This window comes from Taudactylus pleione, unplaced genomic scaffold, assembly GCF_031769625.1.
Source record: "Taudactylus pleione unplaced genomic scaffold, aTauple2 ptg000050l, whole genome shotgun sequence".
NCBI lineage: Eukaryota > Metazoa > Chordata > Amphibia > Anura > Myobatrachidae > Taudactylus > Taudactylus pleione.
Window position 1 is genome coordinate 284463 of NW_028284452.1, and position 13167 is coordinate 297629.

Below are 13167 nucleotides of genomic sequence, written 5' to 3' on the forward strand. Positions count from 1 at the left end.
ATGGGCAACATCTCTTTCAAAACTCACTTCTAAAAACTCTCACTTTAGTAAATTTACCCCTAGTTCTATTCAAACTCACAGCCAGATTCTACTCATTTCATAACACAATTCTTCTCCAAATCTAAACTGATTTGGCCTTCAAAATATAGAACTCTCAAGGTCCTCTGTTTCTTTCTTATTCTTTTTTCTCTTCCTTTTCTTTCTTTTCTTCTCTTCCCATCCCCCTTTCTTTTCTTCTCATCAATAAATGAGTGTAATTAATATATGTGTTACATGATTTGTCTAACTTTTCTTATGTGGGGAAATATTCTCAATCGTTGTTTTATTATATGATGTCTGCAACGTGGCTATTGCTACCCCTTGTTTTGTTACCACTACTTGTATGTTTATACAATCTACTGTATCTATTACGGTGAAAATTCAAATAAAACATTTAAAAAAAAGAATACTCATGGTCCTCCTTTATTTGTAAAACCACTTCTTCTCTGGACCATCAGCTCCTTTGGCAAATTGTACCACCTATATGCTGATGACATTTGTATGATGATGACATTTGTATGCTGATGACATTTGTATGATGATGACATTTGTATGCTGATGACATTTGTATGATGATGACACCTGTATGCTGATGACATTTGTATGATGATGACATTTGTATGATGATGACACCTGTATGCTGATGACATTTGTATGGTGATGACACTTACACTTACCTGTATGCTGATGACACTTACACTTACCTGTATGCTGATGACACTTACACTTACCTGTATGCTGATGACACTTACACTTACCTGTATGCTGATGACACTTACACTTATCTGTATGCTGATGACACTTACACTTACCTGTATGCTGATGACACTTACACTTACCTGTATGCTGATGACACTTACACTTATCTGTATGCTGATGACACTTACACTTATCTGTATGCTGATGACACTTACACTTACCTGTATGCTGATGACACTTACACTTATCTGTATGCTGATGACACTTACACTTACCTGTATGCTGATGACACTTACACTTACCTGTATGCTGATGACACTTACACTTATCTGTATGCTGATGACACTTACACTTATCTGTATGCTGATGACACTTACACTTATCTGTATGCTGATGACACTTACACTTACCTGTATGCTGATGACACTTACACTTACCTGTATGCTGATGACACTTACACTTATCTGTATGCTGATGACACTTATATTCCTCTCCGCTCTGTCCTCTCCCACATAACCTCCATAATATAAATTTGCTTCCTAAAGTCCAATATCACTAAAACAAAAATCATTGTCTTTTCACATTCAGAGCCCCCTCTCCTCTCCCCCTATGTTATTAACATCTCCCTTTCCTCTGTCCCCCAGGTCCACTTCCTGAGTAATATTCTCAATAGAGATGAGCGGGTTCGGTTTACAGAGATCCGAACCCACCCGAATTTAGCATAAACGAGTCGGATCTAAGCAGGCTTGGATGTTCCCGCCTTACTCGGATCTCTCAAATCAAGGCAAAACCAAAGAGATGAAATCTTGTGGTTCTCAAGCTTTCGTCTCTATGATCAATGTAGTATATAAAGGACCATGCGACGGATACCATTTCACTCCGGCTGTGGAGACTGAACAGGGAGGGTGGGTAGTGTAGGGCTGGGAGAGGTGCTGGTGCTATCTGCTGTGTCCTGGGATGGTGACTGCTGATCCATTCTGGTCTCTGGTCATGGTGCTGTCACTGTGCTGTCTGCTGATCCATCTGGGCTGCTGCTGTGTCCTGGGCTGGTGCTTCTGATCCATTCTGGGCTGGTGTTTTTCATGTCTGCTGTGTCCATCTGGGCTGGTGCAGAACTGCAGATGCATCTAGGCTTGTGCTGTGTCCATCTGGGCCCATGTTCTGGACTCCAAAAAAAAATATATATATAGTCAAAAATCAATCAAAGTGTCTTTTATATTTTTCTGTGTGTGTGCATGCGTATTAGGCTTAACCGCAGTACTGCACAAGATCCAGCCAGCAACGCAAATTGCAACCTAGTGCTGCCCGACTCCAGTCGTGATCAATCTGTGCTCTGGGCCCAAGTTCTGGAGCATAAAAAAAATAAAAATCAATTGTCTTTTTTTCTAATAATTGTCTGTGTGTCTGTGCATGTTAGGCTTAGCCGCACAAGATCTAGCAAGTCGGCAACACAACCTAGTGCTGCCCGACTCCAGTCATCATCAATCTGGGCTCTGGGCCCAAGTTCTGGACCTGAAACCCCCCCCCCAAAAAAAATAGTGTCTTTTGTCTATTTATTTTCTGTGTGTGTGTGCGCGTGTTAGGCTTAGCCACACAAGACACAGCAACGCAACCTAGTGCTGCCTGACTCCTGTCATCACCAATCTGTGCTCTGGGCCCAAGTTCTGGTCCCCCCCAAAAAAATAGTGTCTATTTTTTTCTGTGTGCGCATGACTGCACATGTGTGAATTTTGTAACCACACCTTGACTACACTATTGGTGCTTGTGACACTGCTTCAAGATCGCAGAAAATATGGAGGGCTGTCACATGACAGGAGAGCAAGGCCAAGAACCACATGTTGTAGCTGCCGGCAGCAGTCATTATGATATTGCAAGGCCATCAACTTCCTTGTCCTCCATGAAGGCCCATGCCTTCAATCCTCAAGGGTATCCCAACCATCATCTTTGCACAGTCCTCAACTCTATTAATAATTATATCAATCAGTTTTGAGCCAGCAAGCTGGATGCAACCTTTTGGCACTTTAACTAGATGAAAAAAACCAATATTGTGAGCTGTGAGGTAACCAAAATTGACTGGAAGCGAGTGAAAATAATGTTATTGAGGTTATTAATACCGTAGGAACAAAAAAATGCACATTTTATGTGATTTTGCCTTTTTTTATTTTTTAAGAAAAAAATCCAGATCCAAATCCAAAACCAAAACATGAAACAAAACACCAAGGAAAAAAAATCCAAAACCAGATTCAGATCCAAAACCAGTGGAGATCCAGATCCTAAACCAAAACCAAAACATGAGGGTTGGCGCATATCTCTAATTCTCAATCCTGCCCTCTTTTTCTCTCCACCTTCATTCCGTCCATCTCTCAATCCTGCTTCTTCTACTTCTTTAAAATCTATTGTGTCAGACCTTCCACACCTTGTAAACCATGAATACCCTTATTCAAGTCATCATCATTTCTCACCTAGACAACTGTAATCATCTCCTCTCTGGTGTTCTGAAATTTCCTTTCACACCTCTACAGTCTATCCTTTACTCTGATACCCACCTCATTTTATTATATTGTTACTCTATGTGTCCTTTCTCCATTCTTTCACACCATAAACTGACTCACTGTCCACCAGAGAAAATGTTACTACTTTCAGTCACCTACAGAGCCATCAACCACTCTACTCCTCACTACATTTCAAGCATTATTTCCTCAAACTACCTCTCACATACTTTACCCTTAATGACCACCACCTCTCCACACCTAACCTCTATAATGCCCCTACACTCAAACAGTCTTGTACCCATAAAAACAGCCTTTAAACATATTCTGAAAACTTATCTTTGCTCAAGTCTAGAGCCTTTACTCCTAACCTTCAAACCTCTGATTTACCAAAACTAATCCCCACTACTTTGATGTGATTCTCCTTCACGTAGAATGTAATCTATTGGAAGAAGTGCCATTGCTCCTTTATATTCTGTAAGTAATTATATAATCTCAAAAATGAATGTTTTTTTATGTTAATATATAAAATATTTATATGTTACCTATTTATATTACATGTTTACCACTATATACAGTATGGTGCTATGCTCCCCTTATAGCACCATATAAATATATAGCACCATATAAATAAAGATGATGGTTATTATTATTATTATTATTATTATTAATAATAAAAATAATAAATATTTTAGTTATTAATCATGAGTAACATAAATATATTTTTTTTTTTCCAAGTAGATGCTGTTTTGTGTTTAGTTCTGGTTTCCATAAGATAATGTAACATTTTGGGAAAAATATACAACCTAAAAGTCCAGCACATGAAGTTAATATTGCAAAGATCTCCACAGCCACCATGTTCTTCCCTTTGGTGCTTAGATAGGCTGGGATCATGGTAATCCAGACACTGCAGAACACCAGCATGCTGAAGGTGATGTATTTGGCCTCATTAAAACTATCTGGTAAAGTTCTTGCCAAGAAAGCTGTAATAAAACTAATGGCTGCCAGAATTCCCATGTAACCCAGGACAGAGTAAAACCCAATAAGTGAACCTTCGTTACACTGGATAATGATCTTTCTCTTATAAGAATGAGTGTCCAGCTCCTGGAAAGGTGGAGAGATAGTCACCCAACTTACACAGATTATTACTTGGATGCATGAACACAAGAACACTACACAATTAGACAGCTTGGTGCTGATCCAGCTTTTCCATGAAATTCCAGGTTTGGTGGCTTTAAAAGCAATATAAACCATTAAAGTTTTGCCTAATACACAAGAAATGGCTACTGAGAAGAGGACTCCAAAAGAGATCTGACGCAAAATGCAGGTGGCATCTATAGGACTTCCAAGGAACAGGAACACTGAAAGGAAGCTCAGCATGATGGAGACCAGGAGGAGGAAGCTCAGATTCTTGTTATTGGCCTTCACCAGAGGTGTGTCTTCGTGCAAAATAAATATTATAATTATCAGAAAAGTTAAAAAACAAAATATAAAAGATGCTATTAAGATAAAGACAACAATTGTGTCATTTGTGTAGGACAGAAATTCCAACCGTTTGGGAACACACTGAGTCTTCTTTTCATTGGAACACTCATGGTCAGCACATTTTAAGCACTTTTCACTGTCTGGAAGAATAAAACACACACAGAACATCTGTACATTACTGACATCACTAAATCAGCCTAATCAGGACAGCATACATTAAATACCACAATAACAAAATCTTATGAGCTTCATTTAAATCAGTGAAGTACTCTCTGCTTTTGCATGTAGTACACAAATACAGGGCAGCTCTATTCTTACATAGAGATTTAGGGAGTATATTTGCTAAGGATCAGGTTGTCAAAGCTGATGATCAAAGCTGCCAATTATATTCAGCTTTGATAACCAAATCCTTAAATATTTACCCTATAATATAACTACAATGTACAACCCCTATTAAAGCCATCTGCATATTTACATTTGCCCCTTGCAGCACAAGGTTTCTTTAATATGGTTCAAAGTTACATCTTCTGAATGGATCTCTCTCTCTCTCATAGTTTTATTACTTAACTTTTTTGATATGAGAACCTGGAAAATGTCAACATAGACAAAGTGTCAACATATGATAAATCAAATAGGGAAAAGGTTGACACTGGGGTTAAGGATACCTGAAAAGTGGAATGTCAACATACTGACCATGTTGACATTTTTATATAACAAACCCTAACAGAAATACATAATGTTGCACTAAGGGTAGATAATTGGTCCATAGCCATTACATAATGAAAATCAAATGATATACCCAATCATACATAATACATAACACAACAGGGCTCTGGTGTAATTGTTAACATAACATGTTCAAAAACAGTCATACAGTATAGAAGGCTAATCATCTGTAAGAACTACCAACATTTTTTGTACAGAAAAGAAATGTTAAGTGAATAAATACTTAGGGCCTGATTCAGACTTGGGAATAGAGTGAGATATTTCTCTCAACTGTGAACCTGAACAAACCATATTGCAATGCACGGGGTGTAAAAACATAATTTTTTTATAAGTGGGGTAAATACTGGCTGCTCTTGCATGTAGCCCACAAATACTGCACAGCTTTATTATTACTCTACAATTTAGATGTCAGTTTGGAAACACTCCTCCCAAATCTAAATCTCTCTGCGTATTTTAAATCTATTTGCCAGAAGTAGAACTGGTTTAGAAAGATTGTCTGCCACCCTTAAATTACTTTAATATGTTAGAGCTGGAAACCTGACATGGAAAACTCCATTATGAGACTCTTAGGTGTAAATGCACTAAGATGAGAATTTTTAGAAATGGAGATGTTGCCAATAGCAACCAATCAGATTCTACTTAACATTTAACTAGCACCTTCTAGAAGATAATAGCTAAAATCTGATTGGTTGCTATGGGCATCTCAATTTCTAAAAACTCTCATCTTAGTACATTTACACCTTATTCGTCTAAATACCTCATTTTTTGAGGATTTTTCATTAATTTTTATTGACTGCATTCAGTCAGAACCATAACACAATCTCTATTAAATTAATTAATATAACAACTATCAGCTTACAGATAGCAAATAATAATAATAATAATAATAATAATAATAATAGTAATTTAATTAATACATACTGTATATTCACATGCTTTAAAAATGTAAAAAAGGAAGTAAAAAATAGAATAAAATAAATGGAAAAACTAGTTTTGGTGTAAATTAATTACTTTTCATGGACTCACATAAAAATCTTAAATTAAAACATTTCCATAAACAATTCATACACACAGCGCAATTCATTTATCAAATTATAAATAGTAGATAAAATAAAACTAATCATATTAACAACAACATATCCATAACAAACTACAAAAAGTTGTTTTTCTTGGATAGTTATGTTTAGCTAAATGTTAAGGCCATGCTCAGCTTAAGATATTTCATGAGACACTTTAAATACCCATGTGCAGAACTCCAAATCACCCCCTTTATAGGTCAGTCCTTTTGTGGGACTTTCCATATTTCCTTTAAATGTATTGTTTGTTAGTGATTTCATGTATTATGTGTATTAACTGCTGTAATGTGGTTTTCAGTATAACTCAGTAGTTCTCTGCAGCACAGGAGATTTATTTATTTCTCTGACAAATCTTATGCTGGGCAAACACTATACAATCAATGCCCTGGCCAAACTCCTTGACCAAGAAACATGAAATCTAAGGAGTATATTTCTTCCATGATGTAAGCACCTACTAAGCAGAATTTGACTCATAAGGGGGTGAAAAAAGCTAAATGTTTCCTCCCCCTATGCAATGTCCTAACTGACCATTATTTCCCTGTCCAAACCCTTTGACCTAGAGTCATGAAATTTGGGAAGTATATTCCTTCCATGACATAAGCAACCACTAAGGAGAGATTTATCAAAATTTCACCCATTAAGGGGGTGAAAAGTGGTAAAATTTTTCCTCTTGCCTGAGTTGAATGGTTGACAAAGCAAATGTCCCAAGTGCTGTGGGACTGTATGCTCATTGTCTAAGTAAAGTGACAGCTATAGAGGTGGAGTTGCAGCACAGTCCAATATTCAAATAGGGGAGCAACACCAACTGCCAGTGATGTTTGGCAGCATTTGCTGTAACAGTTGGTGTGGCTAGTCTATTTGAATATAAGACTGTGCTGCAGCCCCATCCCTGGACTCACCACTTCTCAGGACTAAACACTTTGCCTAGGTTTTTTCCATTTGGATACTTCATTTGCTTTGCATTTGGATTTTATATTTTCTTGATCATGGCAATTGAGTTTTTGAATGTTAAAGGGGAGATGTAGGAGACATAGTTGGCCTGTTCCGGTCCCGGAACAGGCCAACTAGTGTGTGAACTAATTGTGAGGCATGTAGTGGACAACTGGGAGAAGTTCTCCATCATGTCCCACACCAGCTGGGGGACAACTACACCAGCTGCACAGAGTACCTTCTTGACTTATTGTCCCAACCCTTTACTTATGGTAGTTTATGCAAACTGGTGGTGGCTGGGTAACTGTTCAAGATCATATTTGTGGAAATGGTGAGCTCTATGAGAATTTTGGTGCTGAACATACCCTAGTGAGAAGACTATATTTTATGCAGGACCTCTCTAGGGGCCATTGCTATCCTCTCTAGCATGCTCCTTTACACCAGAGGCATAAAATAAGATAAGTATATAAATTAAGCTAAGATGGTATGGAGGAAACTTAAATATCTAAGGTCCACCTGGGTGAAACTGGGTACATCAGCTAGGCCCAAGCAAGATCACCCCAAGGTGCACAGAAAAATGGTGGCCAGGTGGCAGCAAGAAATTAAAATATCTAAGTTCTACCTAGGTGAACCCTAGGTAGAACTTAGATTTCTATCTACCTTTTCCCCAATACTGATTATGAAGGAAAAATGTAATTTAATTAAAAAATATAAACATTTAAAAAATACCACAAAACTATATTAATTGCAAATTTAATTCATACCAAATATATTTAACAATGTTAGATTTTTTTAAAATAATAATTACATTAACAATACTTGATAAGGTTACAAAAAACCCCCTCCTATTCCAGATTATGCCTTCAGATCATGCCAATAAATACAAAACCCATAAGGTGAAAGACTTAAATACGTTTGAAAATGATCGCATTTCAATTCATTTCTATGGTTCCAGAATCTTTCTGCATTATTATGATACAGACAAATTACGTATCAAAAAATGTGATTAAAATACAATAAAAATGTGATAACTCATAAAATGCATATGCAAAAATAAAAAATCTAAATATGATAAAAACATGAAAATTTAAATTTTATAGCAGAAACACATTAGTACATAGACCTTCTAGGCCTTTAAGCCTAGGCTGGCAGTGGAAAAATTGGATGGACAAAGAGTATGGCATCCCATAGACATTCCATTAATCAGCACCAGGCTTTAACAGCCTGGGCTGGTGGAACCATAAAGGAAGATCTGCAGTTCTGGTTTCCCCACAGCATGATTACAACCAGATCCAGACCATTTAGCACCATAGATGGATTCCCTAGATGATTCAGACCCACACATATATGTGGGCCTCCTCTTAGGTAGATGGGTATGGGTAATAGTGTATTAAATAGGATAAATGCACTTTGTCTTTGGTGTAATGCAGATGCCAGTGAGCCCAGGTTCTGGGGAATGGTTATCAAAGTTACAGCATGACCTGGTTGCCATCTTGGAACATGCTGGTACCTGTGTTGTGTAAAGGATAAATATATTAATTCTACTTTTTATATTATTACCTTGTACATGGTTACTTAATGAGACCTATTGCTATTGGTACTAGGGCTGGGAATACCTAGAAGGGGGTCTGCATTCCAGATCCTACTAGAGATCCCAGCCCTGAGACCAACTGTCATAGTGCTAGTTGGAATCATGGTGAAGGAAAAATACCCACAGTTTGGCATTCTGCTCTATCGTTTTAACAGTCATAGCTGGTAAAGTCTTGTGTTAGCATGGAATCCCCAAAATTTCCATTATCTATTTGTCTCCTTAGTTTATCAACTACTGTACCAGTCTAGGCTTAAAGGCCTAAGGCTGACTATCAATTTTGGTAGGTAGCACTGTTCTGTGGATTGCTTTTGAACAATACACAATCTATAAACAGGTCATTTTTTGAGCAGGTTAGTTGTCAGGTTTGTAGTGGCCAAAACTTACTGCTTAATACCTATGGGGTTTGTATAGTTTTACTGGGGCTTAAATCATGAAGGCAATTTCTATTCCAAAGTGTTGTTTGTTAGTACAATAGTTACATTATTTAGCATAGTAAATCTCTGCAATCCCCTTGGAAATTTCAATCCCGACACAGTTCTTTACATTAGGGTAACTCAGGACTTAACAGAGGCCTGGCCTGAATTATCTAATAGAACAGATCACTAAACATGGAGACAGTGACATTTCTTTTCAGTTGGTATTTACAGTACAATGTAGGATAACAATACAGATTTGCAAGATAAAACATATATATTTATATATCATACCGGTCACATTGGATATTTCCCCCTCGGAGCACTGGACACAGTTATAACAGCAGGAATATAAATCAGACATCTGGACTTTCCTGGTACCCGGCTTACAGCTCTCTGAACACTGAGACTTTGGGATCTATTAATAATAAACATATCCATGTACATTTATTTCTCATATTTTTACAGGACATGTAGGGATCTATTTAGTAAAATATGCGAAAGCCTACTCATAAGCATCGGCTCTTCTAACATATTTAGTTTCTCTGTACTGTATTTATAGGAATACTCCTGCTGGGACAGACTATGTGATAAAGGCATGTTCTATTGAGTTGGAGAACTGGGCTGTATTGGACATATTTTTTAGATCTTTCACAAACACAAAAGACTGCTACACTGATACATGTGCAGAGCAGGTAGTCTGTACCAGGAGACATTGTGCCTGATTCAGACCCGCTCACAAGAGCTATGCGCTCACAAGTGTGCCAATGGTGGGGCATTGCGCTCACGCGGTGTGTGCAATGCGCAAGCCCCGGAGTGAGAGAGAAATTATCTTGCTCCGGGGCTAGCTACAAATGGGGTGGCTGTTGATGTTGATCGACAGCTCATCCCGTTTTGTAGGCGGGGTGGGGGTGTGGCTGGACAAATGGAGGCATTCCTGAAGGAACACCTGCCGTTTGTGGGCGGCCCTACTGACATCACGAGTAATGTCAGTAGTGAGCTTCCGGCTCTATTAGGAAGCTCACTGGGGCTTGCGGCAGATGAGACCCTACCTCAAGGGTTTTGTTGCAAGCACGGCCACCCACAGCTTAGCGAGTGCGGCCAGGAGGCCAGATTTTTTTTTTAAAAAGCGGCAGCCCTGATTCAGAGAGAGCACTCACTTTTTGTGAGCGGCTCTGAATTAGACCCATAATGTCATCCAGAGAATGACCATGAACTTAATACAGATATTTATATTTGCAATAAAGAAAATAAACCATTAACATAATACAAAGGTGAGGCAATCATTTTGAGCCACTGTTTCCAACAAGTTTGTTCTACAAGAGCTACTAGGCAAGATAGACATTTTTTGTGCACTACATAGGTCATGCTGGGCAGCATAGGCAATGCCTGCAGGAGATGGCATGAAATGGGTGAGTTACAGAAAACTAGATACACAATTCTTACAAAATCACCAGAACCATGAATTCCTATCCACTATAAAACAGATAAGGCAGCCATCTTGTGTGCACTGTGTAGGTTACAGTGAGCAATAAGTGGATATTATTATCCTACTAAAGTACCCATTGAGGCAGCCATCTTGAGCTCACTATATAGGTTACAATGTGTATGCAATACATGGAAATAATTAACATAATGTTAAAAGGGAAAAATGACTAACAAGACCATATGTTGTGTAACAGGTAACATGCCCAGCCTGGCATAATATGAGCTAGTTGATGCAAGGAGAGCCCGCAACTGTTTTTTTCCTGTTTTTGTGGTTCACAGCCAAAACTATAGCACTGTGCTGATTGGTCAATAAAGACTGGGCAAGCTACCTATACCTTTATCTACTTCATGATGTGTAAAAAGAGTCGCATAGTGACCAGAACTGGCTCTACATGAAAACAGCAAGACATTATAATATCACATTGCAAAAATATAATTCAGTTACAGTATGGTCAAATGTTAAAATGAGTGGGTCAGGTTCAGAGAAATCTAACAGTACTGAATTTTGTGGTACTGGGTCAAATCGATTCATGGTTCTGTTTCTCACACAAAATTTGGTTCAAAACCAGAAACAACATAATTTTACCAGAGAGGTCAGATCTTGCATGGTTTGGATTGTATATAAGTCCCTTCCTTGTATTTCAGGTACCATTTTAGATTGGAGATTGCATATAAATCTCTCCTTTGTATGTCAGGTGCCATTTTAGATAGGAGATTGCATATAAATCTCTCCTTTGTATGTCAGGTGCCATTTTAGATAGGAGATTGCATGAAGAGAGTGTTGGCTGCACTGTGCTTCAATAGTGGCCTATTGAGAGAGTTGTAGGTGGTAGAAGTGGGTTGGAGTGAGTGGAACAGGAGTAAAAGAAGGTATCTTTAATCTGTGTGACAATACAAGCTCCTATGGTGTACTGTATGTTTTCAAGTGAACTACACTTACAATTGTTTTCACAAGGATAGCTATCTATAGTATACTGTACTACTTTGGAAGTTGATGATGAATGTGCTGGTCAATTCAGGAGGAATGGCAGCAGTGGAAGCAATTCATTCCAGTGATAAGAAGTGCATTATCATGCCGGGCATTAACAGATCCGCACTGGTCCAGTCATCTTTAGATTTTTTTGGCTTTTGCTTATTTCATGCTCAGGCATTAGACCAAAATAGTCACCTTGTCTGTGTGGAAATATGTTTTATGCAAATCCTGACAGAATTGTTCAAATCATCTTTGGCATTTGTAGTGTCAAAGTAAATAAAGTGGTAGTCACTTTAACCATCTAGAAACCTCCACGCTGTTATGTAATTTGCAGTGAGTTCATTCAAGTTGTCAAAATCTGGAAAATCATATATAATAACAAGCAGTCCAGCATCACCTACCAGCAGCATAGATAGATATAGTACCAACACATGCAATCTACACCTTCATCATCAACCTCCTCTTTAACAAGGCTTCACTAAGAGACAAACCAGTGTTCAAAAATGACATAATTTGGACTTGTTAGCATGCAATCCAAAACCCGAGTGCGGTTTTTAAATCTGAGTTTTAAACTGCAGGAAGACCTAAACCGGGATACTGTACCCAGGGCTGGTGCAAGGTTTCTCGGCCCCCTAGGCAGAATTTTTGCCTTCTGCCTCCCTCCCCCATAACCACATTCCAGCCCCTCAGGAGAAATACCCCTCCAAACAAAAATATTTAAAAAAACACTATGTGTGGCATTTCAGGGACCACCAAGCAGGCTGCAGCATAGGGGGAGACACAGGCAGGAGATTTTCTAATATATATGTGGAGGGATTGAGTAAGTACAGTTTTTTTTCCCTCCGGGTGATGATGTTGTCAGGTGTGCTTGATTTCCCACCTGACTCTGTAGTAGCTGGTCAGATACACAGTTCACTTCTCTCTTGCTGGCTGTGGTTAACTTGCAAGCCTGCTGGGGCTGCCGCTGGTCACAGTCCCATGTGCAGAGTGACTGTCTCTGCTCCCACCAATGAGTGGATTCCCATGGCTCATTAGATTGTGCATCCACTGCTATGCAGATGAATACCTCCACACAGACAATAGAGCAAGCTGATGCTGGTAATTGTAAGTGCAGATTTCCTATGTAAGTGGCGGCTGCCATTGTCCACCTCAGCACCCGGGGCCCTCCAACAAGTATCTGCTTCACATCGTCTCGGTGCTAGTGGCCATCTGTTGCTGGATAATTTCTCTCCCAAGTAGCCTCAGCGTGCTGCCTCCT

At 38.7% G+C, this 13167-nt stretch overlaps 1 protein-coding gene across 1 annotated transcript in view; it reads right to left on the bottom strand.

Moving 5' to 3' along the window:
* Positions 1 to 3929: 3929 nt before the first annotated feature.
* LOC148535564 (vomeronasal type-2 receptor 26-like) overlaps positions 3930 to 13167 on the bottom strand; it is a 94841-nt gene continuing 85603 nt past the window's right edge. The window contains exons 5-6 of the mRNA XM_088460555.1: positions 9743 to 9866; positions 3930 to 4852 (exon numbers count right to left, since the gene is read on the bottom strand). Of these exons, the coding sequence (XP_088316681.1) occupies positions 3930 to 4852; positions 9743 to 9866 (1047 nt within the window). The remainder of the gene's footprint in view (positions 4853 to 9742; positions 9867 to 13167) is intronic.